Source organism: Zootoca vivipara, chromosome 14, assembly GCF_963506605.1.
Source record: "Zootoca vivipara chromosome 14, rZooViv1.1, whole genome shotgun sequence".
In the NCBI taxonomy this organism is placed as follows: Eukaryota; Metazoa; Chordata; class Lepidosauria; order Squamata; family Lacertidae; genus Zootoca; species Zootoca vivipara.
In genome coordinates, this window is record NC_083289.1 from 30,765,119 (window position 1) to 30,781,523 (window position 16,405).

General features: G+C 48.6%; 1 protein-coding gene across 2 annotated transcripts in view; it reads right to left on the reverse strand.

The window, feature by feature from the left end:
* The window catches only part of NHERF2 (NHERF family PDZ scaffold protein 2), a 63,417-nt gene extending 61,557 nt beyond the window's left edge, over positions 1-1,860 (reverse strand). The window contains exon 1 of one of the 2 annotated variants that reach the window (XM_060282561.1): positions 1,283-1,860. In XM_060282561.1, coding sequence (XP_060138544.1) covers positions 1,283-1,582 — 300 coding nt within the window. In that variant the 5' untranslated portion in view covers positions 1,583-1,860. The remainder of the gene's footprint in view (positions 1-1,282) is intronic. The other variant, XM_060282560.1, reaches the window with a different exon arrangement.
* Between the last annotated feature and the right edge of the window lie 14,545 nt (positions 1,861-16,405).

The following is a 16,405-nucleotide window of genomic DNA, read 5'->3' on the forward strand; positions in this document are numbered from 1 at the left end:
ACTTGAAGAGCCACTGCCAGTCAGTGTGGGCAATACTGAGCTAAAGGTGTGACTCATTATAAGGCAGCTTCCTACATTCTCAGATCTTTGGGGAAGTCCTGCAGCTCAGTGCTGTCCACACTGGCTGCCAGAGGCTCTCCAGGGTTGCAGACAGGGACATACCCAACCCAGCCTGGAAATGCCATTGTTGAGGATTGTACCCAGGACCTTCTGCATGCAAAACAGGTGCTCTGCCACTGAGCTATCCAACTTGATCAATAGTCTGACTTGGCGTGAGCTTCCTACGTTCCAACATTACGTTTTGATGCACGCACCTAAGGCATTGGGCTTGCACGCCTGAAAACATTTGCAGCCACCAGGGACCTGTATCTGCTGCCGCACCTTCACAAGTACACATAACTAAGAAGGCCTTGTCCCGCTTTGCATGCATAAGGTTCCAGGTTCAATCCCCAGCATCTCCATGTAGGGCTGGGAGAGACCCCTCCTTGAAAGCCTGTAGAGCTGCTGCCAGTCATTGTAGACGGCACCAAGCTAGACGGACCCAATGGGCTGAGTCAGTACAAGGCAGCTTCCTAACTGAAAATCCTGAGACCCAGGGCAGGAAAGGGGCACTGAAGGTGGGTCCCTCCTTCGCACATATCTACCAGCAAGAGCAAGCAAGCTGGTTTGGAAGCCCTTATCAGGCAGCCTCAGAGCAGCAGGCGGATGGGAACAGTCCTTTTAGCTCCTATCTTGGTGGCCTGCCTTCACCTCTGCTCCCCAAGTCCACCCCAACCCCATCCAGAAGTCAGCCCTTCAAAGCAGGTTGGATCAGGCTCAGAGTCCCTAGCCACAGCTTCGGACACCTCTAAGGTCTCCAGAGCAGAACACCAAGGTGACAGCCAGCTCCCTCTGTTTGCCCCCAGGGGGCCATAGTCATTTACAGGTAGACTGCGTGGCCTCAGGAGGTTCCATCTGGCCACCACTTCAGACGGTTGCCAGCATCGATCGATTCTGTTGATTGACGTCCTGCTTTTAATTAATTGATGCCCTGCTTTTAACTAATTGACACCTCTTCTCCCCAACTCCGTTGTTAAACTAAAATAGATGCCAGTCTAGGAGTCAGACGTAGCAAGGAAGGTCCACCCAAGTCTCCTTGGGGAAGCCCCACCTGAGCCCTCTCGTGTCGCAGGTAGTACTCAACACCGGCAGACTGCGGCTGAGCCCTGGCGGCTTCCCGTCACCCCCCACCCCATCCCGAGCGCCCACCGTCACCCCGCCCGCGGCTTCTCCCCGCCCGGACCTGGTGGTGCGTCTCCTTCTCGACGTTGAGCCCGTTGACTTCGACGACGCGGTCCCCGGCGCGCAGCCCCGCCGCCTCGGCCGGCGAGTCGGGCTCCACTTTGCGGATGAACTGGCCGCTCTTGCCCTTCTCGCCGTGCAGGTGGAAGCCGTAGCCGTTGTCGCCCTTCAGCATGTGGCACAGGCGCGGCTGCAGAGGTGGCGGTGGCGGCTGGCGAGAGCGGCTCCCGGGGGGGCCTCCCGCCCCGGCTGCGGCCGCAGATGCCGCCCCGGCCGCCTCGGCGTCCTGCTCCTTGGCCATGGCCGGCCGGCCAGCCCGCAGCCTGTGCAGTAGCAACCGCGGCAGCAGCGCCCGAGCCGCCTCCTCCTGCGCCCAAGGCGCTTCCGACGGTCGGAGAGCGGCGAGGGGGCGGCCCTTAGGGGGGCGTCACTGCCGCTGGGCCGCCCCGAGGGGCCATCCCGACCCTCCTGCCTGCGTCCGCAACGACGACGACAACGACCAGGAGCCCGGCCCTGAAAGCTGCGGCGGCACACCGATGGGCCGGCCAGCTAGCCAGCTAGCGAGCGGACGGCGCCCCCCTGAGCGCTCGCAGGCCGAAGGCGCAGCTGCGCCCTCCCGCCTCCTCCAGGCTGCAACCCGGAACCTTCCAGAGATGGGGAGGGAGGGGGTCCCCCCTTCTTCTTCCTCCTGCAGTAACCTCTCTCTTCCCCCCGAGGGCAGCCTGGGCAAAAGACCCCCAGATGCCGGCGGGGTCAGGAGAAGCGGCTGGGTTAGAACCTTTGGAGCTGGGATGAATTAAAAGGGGTGACGTAGTTCGTTGGAGCAAGGCAGCCCTTCTCCCCGGACCCCCAAGCAATTTTTCGAAGGCCAGCCTCGGGACTCCGGGTGAAGCAGCCGCCCAGCAGAAACGGGAGCAAAGCGTGCCTCTGGCCTCGTGCAAAGCGCCATCCCCGTCTTTCTGCAGCGACCCTTTTGAGATGCGAGGCGGCCGGGGAGTATTCGGAGCAGGATGGATTCCCAGGCAGGGCTGGATTTTTAAGAGTTTTGGGGCTCAAAAGTGTACCGGGAAGAAAGGGGGCAAAGGGGGGAGGGAGGTGCAGCTTTTGCCAAGCTGGTGCGCCCTCCTTATGCTGTTGGACTGCGATTCCCATCAGCCAGGAATGATGGGAGTTATAGTTGAAAACACTTGGACCGCACTGGGTAGAAAGGGGAGAGAGAAAATTGCTCCGCATTTGCTTCATTGGCATGCAGACAGTGGGAATGGGATTGAGTTAGGCATGTGCAGCAGCCTTTGCCAATCTTCGGTGCCCTCAAGCTGTTTGGGACTACAACTCCCATCAACCCCAAGGAAGCACAGTCTTAGGATGCTGGGGCTGATGGGAGATGTAGTCCCAAACTGCTTCAGGTCAGGGACCGCTGGTGTACAGGATTGGAAGTATCCCCTCCATGTTTCCAAGATTCACTGCACTTGCTGATTATTTCAGCCGCTGCATTTTAAAATAATAATGCTTAACATCTGTCTAGTGTTCAAAGGGTTTCATATTTTATTTTCTTGCTTACTATATTTAAATAAGGCCACACAACACTATTGTTCTCTGGCAACACACAGGTAAGATAAAGTGCAGTTAAAATATACTATACTATAAAAATTAGTTTACTGTACAGCAGAAAAAGGAATAAAAACACAACTAAAAATGCACAGTATATAAGCAGTGCTTCGTGGTCCCTTTGTAATTTTGACTACAACAAACCTGTAAGGTGAGTCGGTCTTTATTTATAGATGCTGGGGGCGGAGCTGAGAGAGACTTGCCTTAAGGGAGGGTGCCTGAAATAGTCAAGATTTGAACCCAGACCATCCTGATTTGCAGGCCAAGCCGTAATGCATTTAGTAGGATTCCACCAATTTGGTTTTCAAAAGTTAATTCGTTTTGTTCAGGCATCCCCAAACTGCGGCCCTCCAGATGTTTTGGCCTACAATTCCCATGATCCCTAGCTAACAGCACCAGTGGTTGGGGAAGATGGGAATTGTAGTCCAAAACATCTGGCAGGCCGAAGTTTGGGGATGCCTGGTTTTGTTGGTCTTTTTAAAGCACACATTTGCAACATTTGAAGAGATGTGTGGAGAGACAAGGTTTTCAAATGACTACTAGTCATGGCTATACCCTGCCCATCTGAGTGGGTTGCCCCAGCCACTCTGTGCAGCTTTCAACAAAATTACAGGAAAAGCAACAACAACATCAAACATTAAGAGCTTCCCGAAACAGGAACATAAGAGGAAGCTGCTGGATCAGGCCAGTGGCCCATCCAGCCCAGCATCCTATTCCCACAGTGGCCAACCAAGTTCCCCAGTGGATTAGAACACAAGAGCCCTCTCCCCTCCCATGGTTTCCAGCAACTGGTATTCAGAAGCATTACTGCCTCTGACCATGGAGGCAGAGAATAGCCCTTGTGGCTAGTAGCCATCTCTCCTCTGTGAATTTCTCTAACCCTCTCTTAAAGTCACCCACGTTGTTGGCCATCATTTGCTCCTGAAGGAGCGAGTTCCAGTGTTCAACTAGACACTGTGTGAACAAATCCTTCCTTTTAACTGTCCTGAATCACTGGATGTCCACAAGTTCCTGTGTTAAGAGAGAGGGAAAGAAACTTCTCTGTCCACTATCGCCATGCCTACACTACTGGAGGCATTGTGCGTCTGAATACCAGCTGCTAGTTTGATCCAGTGCGGTGCTTCATTTCAAAAGGGGATTAGACCAATCAATGGAGGATGAGGCTACATCTGTGGCTGCTGCTTGCCACAGTGCTATACTGCATAGTGCAGGGGTCAGCAAACTTTTTCAGCAGGGGGCCGGTCCACTGTCCCTCAGACCTTGTGGGGGGCCGGACTATATTTTGGAAAAAAATATGAACGAATTCCTATGCCCCACAAATAACCCAGAGGTGCATTTTAAATAAAAGGACACATTCTATTCATGTAAAAACATGCTGATTCCCGGACCATCCGCGGGTTGGATTTAGAAGGCGATTGGGCCGCATCCAGCCCCCGGGCCTTAGTTTGGGGAACCTGGTATAGTGCATCGCTCGTTCCCAAGGCAGGATGGCATTATGAGGGGTTGCTGCTGCTATCATGAATGGAGAGAGTCACTGCTAAGCTCAGGATTTGCTCAACTGTTTCCCGTGGGCATCAGGTTGGCAGCTTTGGGAACAGGATGCTGGACTAGCTGGGCTTTTGGCCTGATCCAGCAAGCAGGCTCTTCTGATGTTCTTACGTCCCCTATATACACCACCGGGACCCCATTGGCTGCATAAAGAGCCCTAGCCCAGCAGCAGAGTGCATGCAGGAGTTCAAAGGCTCAAGCCTAGGATGTGACTGATTGATTTATCTTGTTTAAAACTGTTTTAGACCTACCCCACTTCAGCCTTACAGGTACCAGGAATGACCAAGTCACCACGCCATAAGTTGAGGAGTGGTCTTGTTCATTTGTCCCATTAATTTCAAGGGGTATTTCAACGTGGAGGTGGTTGGGGGGGCCCATGTTGATTAGTTCAGCGAGAAGGATGCAATTTGGGATTTCCACTGGCGCCATAACTTGGGGGCTTCCTCAGAAAAAAATAGTAACCGATCTGCCCTGAGTTATATTACTTAGGAACCCAGGAAATTGACTTAGAATCAGACCAACAGTTCATCTAGCTCAGTATTGCCGACACTGGCTGGCAGCATCTCTCCACGGTTTGAGACAGGGAGTCTCTCCCAGCCCTATCTGGAGATGCTGGGAATTGAACATATGTTGTACTCCTCCCCTTCAGAGTGAAGGTTTCCCAAATCTTTTCTGCCTCCACAAAGGGCTACCTGCAGGAAAATTGAATTTGTTCACAAAGGGAACATAATGGCAACAAAATTAGCGCTTGCAAGAGGTTCCCCGCCGCTTTGCCTTTGAACGTTCCGCAGTTTTGAGTCAGGGAAAAGGCACCACCATTTCAGAGTACGGCCAAGGCTGGGTTTCCTGCCGTTTATCTTCTATTGGAGTTGGTGTTTGGTTTTTTTGCTTGCTGTGCTGGGGGTGGGGTGGGGGAGACACACAAGGAGGCAGCTTCAAGCACACCTCAAAAAAGCCTCGCAGAAGCAAATGAGGCTTCTTGGTTTTGTTATCATTAGGGCCACCGGGACACCACATGGCCCCTAACTAATACCACGGACTTAATGCAGAAGAGAGTGACTGGGAAGAGTTGAGGACCTCACTGAGCAAAAGGCTGAAGGCCGTGGAGTATAATCCGTTTTAAGAGAGCCACAGCTCGGGGGCTGAGAGAGAGAAACCGGATTCCTCACTCTGGAGCATTCTTGTTGCAAAGCTAGAAGATCATTTCATGCATGAAGAAAATGAAAGCCAGTTTTTCCGGCTTTTTAAAATCGTGCTGTGAAATGTCACCTCGTCGGGCCACTGCTGCATACCCATGGTTGACAGCTAGGCTGGGACAAAAAGGTGGGTCAACTCTCCACTTGAAAGTCATCCCCTGGCTCAGCCTCATCCAACTTGAGACCCAACAAGGGCAAATACCAATGAAGTATGCCTGTCTATTAAGTACTCAAGAACCTCTGTCACCCCAGTTTTTTGCTGCTTGCCAGGGGAAAAAAAAGCAGCAGCAGCAGTGATAGAAGGTCCCAGGTTCTTTGCTCAGCATCTTCAGGAAGGGCTGGGGAAAGACCCCTGGAAGTGGAAGCCACTGCTGGTCAGTGTTGACCATACTGATCTATTCTAGATGGATCAATGCCTCGCCTCGTTACAATGAAGGTTCTTCTGCTCCAGCTTCCTATGCAGGGAGCCAGTGTGGCGAAATGGTTAGAGCAGGCATCCCCAAACTGCGGCCCTCCAGATGTTTTGGCCTACAACTCCCATGATCCCTAGCTAAGAGGACCAGTGGTCAGGGAGGATGGGAATTGTAGTCCAAAACATCTGGAGGGCCGAAGTTTGGGGATGCCTGGGTTAGAGTGCTTGACTATGACCTGGGAGACCAGGGTTTGAAACCCCACTCAGCCAGGTGACTCAACAAAGGCAGGCTGCATTCAGACTGCCTTCTCCCTTTAAACATCAACTCCAGTTCTTAGCACACTAAAAATATGTCGCGGCACAATTTGGAAAGCTCTGAACTAAAGGTATTGAAGGAGGTGGGGCATAAGCTCATAAAGTCTACTCTCTAAAATTACCTAATTGCACCACTGTGCCCAGTCAATCCATCATTTTATTTGTATGCCTTCTCCTTCTTTCTTTTATATGTATTCCTGGCATGGCCATCTAGGCACTCATAATGTTTGAACATGGAAGCTGCCTTGCACCAAGTTAGAGCATTGCCCCATCAAACTCAGTATTGTCTACACAGATTGGCAGCAGCTCTCCAGGGTTTCAGGCAGGGGGTCTCTCCAAGCCCCATCTAAAGATGCCATTGAGGATTGAACCCGGGACCTTCTTCATGCAAGGCAAGTGCTCTCCTAGTGAGCTATAGCCCTTCCCCTGAACTGAGAATCAGCGTCTTCAGTAACACAGCTATGCAGGCTTTTGGGGGGAAACTTTAAACCCCAAGCAACTCTGCTTGGAGAGAGTGCATAATCCATGTCAAGTCATAGCAGAGAGAGAGAAGATCTCTTGCCTTCAAATCAATCCTGCATTTAAGCAGAGCCAATATTTGCACTGCTTTACAACAGACTTTCTTGCTTAACCTTTGAGGACCTTCTTTTCCAGTGGAAAAAACCTGTCCACTGTGCCAAAGACAGTCTTTGCAAACATGGCACGAGAAAAACGTGCAATTCTGGGAAACAATCATGCCCTGGGACAGTTCTCTTCTGCAACACAGAACCTGTGGCAGGGAATGGCGTGAGAATATGGAAATTTCCGACCCTGCTTCTTTGGGGCGGGCCTGGTTAATCTTTTTCCACAACTCCTGAGGAAATTTGGCTGTAGTGAATACCACGGACGCCAGCTTCTGAAAGAATCCCTATGCCTGACCACTGCGTGTAACATAGACTTGCTTTTAATCCTTGCCACTCCTCCTTTCCCAAAAATACACTTCCCATATTTGTAACATGTTAGCCTGAGGATACGGTCCCTTCTGTTCTTTTTTTGATTATTTATTTCATTTTAGAATGCATATAAAACAGAGGGAACAGTTATAACTATGGGTGGAAATTAAAATATGAAAAACAAAACTATAAAATACCATAGATGTGCTGAGTGGACCCCTTGAAATTAATGGACCCAAATTAGTTGTGTTCGTTGAATGAAATGGTTCTGTTCTCAGTAGGACTAATATCCAATACAACCCTGTGCTGTTATCTTGCAACTAGTGATTCTTGACTATCTGTTCCCCGACCCTTTCTTTGTATAGGGTTTCATCTTTCCATAAGATTGTATCACAGCCTTCTCCTTGGTAAAAAGCATAATTCTAAACACCAGCTGTTAGTCAGCCATCGCTTTTCCCTCTCATGGATACAACTTGATGCTCTGTGTATCCTTTTTGGACTTGATCCCCCTAGCTTTAACCAGCTTTCTCGATCTTGTAATATTTACTGGGAAAGCAATAAATCACATTTTGAAATAAGTATAAACAACAACAACAACAAACATTATTACTCATACCCTGCCCATCGGGCCGGGCCTCCCCAGCCGCTCTGGGCAGCTCTCCCAACAGAATATTAAAAACACAATAAAACATCAAACATTAAAAACTCCCCTAAACAGGGCTGCCATCAGATGTCTTCTAAAAGTCAGATAGTTGTTAATTTCCTTGACATCTGATGGGAGGGCATTCCACAGGGTGGGCGCCATTACTGAGAAGGCCCTGTAACCTCACTTCTCGCAGTGAGGGAATCGCCAGAAGGCCCTCAGTGCTGGACCTCTGTCTGTCAAATGCTGCCATCTCTCTGAGAGAGCCTGCAGAATTCTTTATCATTTATTTTTATTAATAATAATAATGTATGTACTGCTCACGTGCTGGTGCAATAGACTACAAAAAAGGTCACAATCTAGTTTGCATGAAGAGGGCAGGGCAGGGGCCGATATGTTAGAAGCCCTGGTCTGTAACAGCTGCCTCCATGCAGCACACCGCAGATGACTTAGAATTATGCATGGCTATCTAAAATGATGGAATACTTCCATATTGCCTAATTAACAGGGAGGATAAGAGGAGATATGGTACAAAAAGTGAATAAGGAGTGGGCTATCTTTAAGGAATACATCAAAATCTATGTGGAAAAAGTAGATTTTTTGACAGATACTGAGTGAATCCAGAAAATGATTAGAGTGAAAGGAACATAAAGTTAAGATAGAAGAAGAGATTAAAGAAATAATGAAATGTGTTTCAGCTAGTTGGAAAAATAAAGTAGCGTAACAAGAATGGCCCTGGGCTTCAGCCTACTTAGCCTATACATAAATCCGGCACTGGGTACCGGAGTCTGTTAGTGAATGGTAGAATCCATGCTTAATCTGATACACCTCTTGTCATGTTCTCCCTTACCTGCCTTTTTTTTCTTTAAACTGAAAGTCCTCAAACATTGCAACCTTCCCTCATAGGTTTCCCCTTTGATCGTTTTGGCATCTCTCAGGCTTACCAGGCATCACAGGGTAGTTGTGAGGTTTAGAATGTGGAGGTGAGAGTGACAGAGGCCACCCTGAACTCATTGGATGAAAATTGGAGGAGAAATGTAATAAATAATTTGAGAAGTCATCAAAATTTAGGAACACGTCCCACCCCCAACCTGGAAAAAATAGGTATGTTTTTTGAAAGTATCATCCACCTTTAATATATTTGCTGAATAGCAAAACTGACTCTGCACTGCCATCTGCTGTGCAAAGTTTGAAATCACAATGTATACCACCCTTCCTCCTAGACCTAGATGTTTGTGGTTGGGGGGCTCCTGTTAAGTACAGCCAGGGCTGGAACTCAGGACAAAAGCCCAGAGATCCACAGGGGATGGTGAGAGTTAAATGACCTTCTAAAGAGCAGCAGATGTTCCAAAACATCTGGAGGGCCACCAGTTGGAAATGGCTGATTTAATTAATATCTTAGCGAGATGTGGCAATGACTGACGTATTTAGGGAAGGATGCCTTCACAGCGGACAACTAAAACCATTTCTATGATGAGCCACAATAGAAAAACAGAACCTCCAGGTCAGTGGTGGCTGGGCCCCATTGAGACTGATGGGGCAGAAGAAGGCAGGGAGCCCAACACTAGGTGACCCCAGAGCAAATAAGAGGCAGAGCATGTCTAATTCTAGTTTGGTGCTCATCCTCCTGCCTGTTGAGTTGTGCAAGAGGAACACTGAGAGTGTGGAGGGGAAGGAAGCTGACAAGCAGGCCAACCCGCTGGACTGGTTACAAGAAAGAAGGCAGGCAGCTGTGAGCCGGCTGAAGGCAGAGTGAGGTTGGTGGGACAGGGCTGCACTAGTCCCAGTGCAGAAACTTCCACTGCTCCAGGTTGGTTCCAAAGCACTGAACACGAGATTCAGGAGAGGGGCTAAGAAAAAGGGAGGTGGACTGCCTCTTCCCTAGCTCTGCTCTGGTTAGACCTAGCTCTGCTCTGCTCTGCTCTGGTTAGACCTCACTGGAGTACTGTGTCCAGTTCTGGGCACCACAGTTCAAGAAGGATACTAACAAGCTGGAACGTGTCCAGGAGAGGGCAACCAAAATGGTCAAAGGCCTGGAAACGATGCCTTATGAGGAACGGCTTAGGGAGCTGGGTATGTTTAGCCTGGAGAAGAGAAGGTTAAGGGGTGATATGATAGCCATGGTCAAATATATCAAAGGATGTCATATAGAGGAGGGAGAAAGGTTGTTTTCTGCTGCTCCAGAGAAGCAGACACAGAGCAATGGATTCAAACTACAAGAAAGAAGATTCCACCTAAACATTAGGAAGAACTTCCTCACATTAAGAGCTGTTCGGCAGTGGAATTTGCTACCAAGGAGTGTGGTGGAGTCTCCTTCTTTGGAGGTCTTTAAGCAGAGGATTGACAGCCATATGTCAAGAATGCTTTGATGGTGTTTCCTGCTTGGCAGGGGGTTGGACTGGATGGCCCTTGTGGTCTCTTCCAACTCTTTGATTCTATGATTCTATGACTTATTGCAGCTCATGGGCAGAGCAAATAATAATAATAATAATAATAATAATAATAATAATAATAATAACAATAACAATAACAATAATAATAATTTATTATTTATACCCCACCCATCTAGCCGGGTCTCCCCCGCCACACTGGGCAGTTTCCAACACACATCAAAATACATTAAAATATCACAGACTAAAAACTTCCCTAAACAGGGCTGCCTTTAGGTATTGTTTTAGGTAAATGCTTTGCATGCAGAAGATACCAGGTCCAATCCACAGTATCTCTAGGTAGCACTGGGGGAGACACTTGCCTGAAACCCTGGAAGCCCCTGACAGCCTGAGCAGGCAATACTGAGCTAGACTAACCAAGGTTCTGACTTGACGCAAGGCTGTTCCACTGTACTCCTTTGTGGCTGACCGTCAATGGAAACAAGGCAATTCTGATGAGGAGCGAAAAAGATAAATGAAGGACCCAGTGTTTCAATAAGCTCAGGTGCATCCTAGATTTGCATATTCCCCTGTGGTCCCTCACTCTAGGAGTTAAGAGGACATGGATAAGGGAAAGACAGTGGCAATATTCCCCAGGTGCATTTTCAAAGAGGCGCCAGCAAGTGGCACTACTAGCTTTGCCATGGACACCCGGCCTTCTGAGAAGTTCCAGCCACTGTTCCCGAGTGCCCCAAAGGTCCCCCCCCCCGCCATATACACACACATGTTCACTGAATGGTAAAGAGAAGAAAACTCAAGCCTTTGGGGTCCTCCAATCTGTTTTGAGTTCCACAGTTCAGCCTCAGCTTGTGTGTGAGAGAGAGAAAACAAAACTGCAATTTTAAGCTTGGTTTTGTGAGTTGTGATAGGGCAAAGATCCCGAGGCAAGGGACCATGCTGGCCCATAATAGCAGCATTTATGCAATGGAAACAAGCTCATTTTGAAGACAGTTGACCACTGTTGAAATAAGGTTGGATGATTTTGTGTCTTCTTACGCAGAGGCTGAATGCGAGCAGTTGGCCAGACACAGTAGCACCACTGAAGCTTGTTATTGAACCTTAGGATGTAACTTAACACAGAAAAGCACACTGAAGACTGTAAAGTTGTAGAGTTGGAAGGGAATCCATGGGTCATCTAGTCCAGCCCCTACTTCTTCATTCAACCCCTCTCCGATATGCTACTCAATGAAAACACAAGAAATAACATTTTGCTCATTCAAGATTTGTGCCAATTATTGGGGCAGCAATTGTGGGTGGGTGGGTAGTTTTAAGTTAACTACCCACCTCATTCTTTCTCCCCTCCTCCTAAGCCTGACCCTGGACAGCGATGAGCAGCACCGTTGCTCATTTTGCCTTGTTCACAACAGCCTTGGGCAGCAGGAGCACTCTGCCTGAGCAGCGAAAACAGTAGCAACAATATCTTTAAAGATCCACATTCATTCTCATTTTGCCCTCTGTCCCTGGGGAAAGGTATCAATCAGACTGACTCTTTGCATCAAGGCGAAAGAGCTGGGTGCCTTTTCTGAGTGCCTTTTTGGTAACCGAGGGGGTCCTCTGACTTAAAACGCCCTGGCGTTTCCTCTCTGTGTAATTGACACAGTCAAGGACCCTCTCCTGACTCGGGGGCAGCGGAGATGAGAATGTTAATGCGTCAATTATGCTCCTCAGATTGGTTTCCATCAGCCTCTTGTGAATTGGCCTCTTCTGCCAAGCCAATCTTCTCTGTTCGGAAGGCAGGGTTTTTATCTCTGCCTCCCGATAAGGCAGGGCCTGCTTCCCCACAGTGTCCTTTGAGAGGCAGATATGGCGGCACAAACAAGGGGGCAAACGCCGGGAGCCTAATGGATTCATTTAAAGCTCACCTGTCAAGTGCCATTCATTATGGGAACCAGAAGCTTTGCAGATTGAATTGATGGGGGGAGGCTGCCCTTAGACTGAGTCAATGTGTTCAGCCTAGCTCAGGATAGTCCTCTAGTCTACACTGACCGGCAGCTGCTCTCTGGGGTTTCACGTAGGGGATATTCCCAACCCTACCTGAAGATAAGGAGGGTTAGACCTGAAACCTTCTGTGCACCAAGCAAGTGCTCTGCCCTGGAATTGTGTAATATAAAAAGGAACACAGGAACCTGCTTCCTGCTGAATCTGGCCATGGGTCCATCTAGCTCAATGTTGCCTATACTGGTTGGCAGAGGCTCTCCAGGGTTTCAGGCCTCCCTGGCCCTACCTGGACGATGCCATCGGAGATTGAACCTGACTTCTCCCAAAGAATCCTGGGAGCTGTAGTTTGCCCCTTACACAGTGTTAGAAACTGAGATACAGTATAAGCTAGGAGCCAAATGGCACCTTAAACAAACGTCGCCACAAAAGAATGTCTATTCGCCAGGGGGCTGGACTAGATGAACCCCAGGATCCCTTCCAGTACAACAATTCTGCGATTCTCTGATCTCACTGGAGCTCTTACAACAATTCAGTCATCCCAGTATACAAGAAGGAGAAACACCCAGTGGAAATGGTATTAACTAGGAACTAAGGCAGAGGTTTTTAAACTGTGGTCTATGAGTTCCATTGGGGGGGGGGTGTGAAAAGGCTGCAGCACAGTTGGAGACATCTGTACTCAGCCCTGCCCTTCCTTTCCTTGATGTGATGATGGAGGACTAAGAAGCCCAGGACTAAGATGTCCATGATTCGTGTGGCCGCTCAGAAGCATAAGACGTGCCTCTTTTGCTGTGCACAAATCAGCTGGCTCGATGGAGGTGTGAGTCGCCAACCTGGCATCCAGAAATCTCCACAGTGTCACAACTGGACCCGTGTACAGAAGCAAATCGCACCTGGCGCCTGGGAAATTTAGAACATTGCACCTCACAAGGTGACAATTCCTAGCAACCTCAGTAAAACTACAGTTCCCTTTTAATGTGTGCAAACAGCCTGTATCTGCCTCCTCACCCCATAATGTGTGGCAAATGCCGGTTTGTCTGAATCAGTTGTGTATTTGGTGAAGTGTTGTGTGTTCCACTGGTCTCCTGCTTTCCTTGGTTTGGCAGCCCAAGACAACTTGGCATCTGAGAGCCACTGCCTTTCTGCATGATCTACTTCTCCCCTCTGGGCAAGGGCTTCCAAGATCCAGACAGGGCTCCGCAGCTGAGGCCCTTCCCCATGTGAGACATTAACAGGCCACAAATCTCGCAAATTCCTGTCTGTGGGAGCGAACAAGAGAGGGAGGATTTAATAGAGGCCAATTTGAGTCCTGGTGCTCAGAAAGGAGCTTTTCTGCACATCCCCAAAAACTTCACATGCAGCTGAGGCACCAACCAGGGAGAAATAGAACTGCTTTCTGAGCAGCTGCTCCTCTCCGTAGCAAGTTTCTCTCGCTCGCTTCTGATCCTCTGAATATCTACTGGAAAGCTTTTCCTGGTGCCTTAACTATGCCCTCATCATTGATTAAAAAATGGATCTGTTTGCAGTTCCACGCTCTTCTGTTAGTTCTAGGATAGTTTACTGCAATGTGTGCTACTTGGGGCAGCCCTTGAAGACTGTCTGGACACTTCAGTTAGTACAAAATATAGCAATGATGGAACTCACAGCTGGAAAATACTCTTATTCGGTGCTTTTTAAAAAAAATAATAATAATTAGGCGTAGTCTCATTTCCCTACTCATATTGAAATACTGCCCCTCAATGAGACCACACTTAGATTCACATAATGTTTAGGGCAGGCATCAGGGCCGTCTTAAGCGCCCCTGGCGCCGTGGAGTGACGGATCCCTCCGGCGCCCCCCCCGCCCCCTTTCCCAGTGCAGGGGGCGGGCTGGCGCAGCGCACAGCACGGCTGCCACAGGCGCTGCTGCGCGGCGGTGCAGCGGGCGGGCAGGCACAGCGCGGTTGTCGAACCGGCGGACCGGGCGGGCGCAGCTCGCAGCGCCCTCCTGATGGGCCGGCGCCATGGTGCCCTGCACCACCGGGGATCTACCTAGAGCCGGCCCTGGCAGGCATCCCCAAACTTCGGCTCTCCAGATGTTTTGGACTACAATTCCCATCTTCCCCGACCACTGGTCCTCTTAGCTAGGGATCATGGGAGTTGTAGACCAAAACATCTGGAGGGCCGCAGTTTGGGGGGGCCTGGTTTAGGGATATGCATACCCCTACGTCCCCCCAGAAAAAAAGCACTGCTCTTATTTTTATAAACCTTTACTAGTTGTTACGAGAATCTTTGTATGAGTTAATACCTTATTATCCCTTTGGAGATGTGCCATATCTTTGTACTTTTGTTCTTCCAGGCTGTAATGCTTTATGGTTTAAATTCTTTGTTTTCTTTCTTTTAGTCATGTTTGTACTTGTCCGTTTGTTTATTAGCAGATAATAAAAAAGTTTTTTTAAGAGCAGTAGCTGGATCCATTGACCATAGATGGGTAACACATTTTTTTTCTGGATTTCAGGGGGTTGGACTAGATGGCCCTCTGGGTCCCTTCCAACTCTACAATTAGATGATTCTATTATTCCCTTCCCACTTTACTCTCATGTATACAGGCATACCTGCCTAATGAGGATAGCCCTCAATGTAGCTGATGAAGCAAACTGTAGTCCAAAAAACCCCTCATGCCCTAAAACATTCCATGGGGCTTTAACATGCTGCAAGACTTTATGCTGTTAAAATACAGCACTCTGTTCAGTGTTACGCCATGCCCTTCTCTAGAATACTCCATTGCATTCCCTCCCACACATACACCAAATTTTCTTTTCCTGCTAACACCCCATATTCTATGGCTACTGGGCATGCTCAGTCCTTTGTAATGGGTGTTTATATTTTTTTTTTGGGGGGGAGGTTCCTTATTTATGTATTTGTTTGTTCATTTTAGAACACATGCAAAGATTTGTTTCACCTCTGTTAACTACATAGTTTCCCTTGGCCTGTTGACACCCCCGCCTTCTTCTTTCTCAGTGTCCCCATTTGGCTTCCAATCCTGTCAACAATCACTCCCTTGAGTTCGCTACTAAACTGAGCAATCATCTTGCTGCCTCAAGAATTTGTCTAATCCTTATAACACAAGAAAGCACAGGGGTTCATTTCATTAAATCTTGTTTTTAATTAGTACAGCATCCTTGGGTGTGTGGGGAGAGAGAACATGAATACATATTACCATATTGCAGAGAAGCCGTTATAAACAACACAATATATGACTTTTGTTTCCCCACCCCAAAAAATGTGAGCATGAAGTTGGTTAAAATAAATAATAATAATAATAATAATAATAATAATAATAATAATAATAAGGCTCTTCCTAGCCATGCCCCTACTTGTTGGGAAAAGGCAATCAAAAAGCTTCTGGCCCCGATCCCAGGAACCAGGAAAGTGCAGGCATCCTATAGCTGCCGATGGAGAATCCACACAATTATATGACACTAGGGGTTTCACAGCTTCTTCCCTTGGTTGGGGATGAGAGACTATGCATGGTTCCAAAAGGATGATCCAAAATTCTTTCGTTCTCAGGTACTGGAATCAGTTTCTATGCTCATCCACCAGCCTGCTTCAGACAACTCCTTCAGCGGGGTACCTCATCTCATCAGAGATTAGATCTCAGGGTCGCTAAATGGAGGGAAAAGAGAGTCTTAGTTCTCTGCCACATACACTCAAGCAATTCACATTTTCTAATTTGGCCTCAGTTTTCCACATCAACAAAATGGACAATTTTCTACATTCTGTCCTTTGCTCCCTTTCTCCTTCGTAACGAACTTCATCTCCTGGCTTCATTATGTGTTGTGTGTGTGTGTGTGTATACTCAATACCTTCCTGGCTGGAACCCTGAGGCCATGGGCCAGCCTTCACTAACCTGGTGCGCTCCAAATATTTTGGATTCCCTTCCCACCCGTCCCAGCAGCATTCAGCTGTGTGGACTGGGGCCGATTGGAGTCGTAGTGCTGAACATCTGAAGGGCACCAGGTTGGCGAAGTCTGCAATACACTTCCTGTACACAGCAGCAGCACACTAGGTGGTGTTTATGGGCAGGTTCACACACATCTTCCCATCAATTGATGAGTGCATCATCAA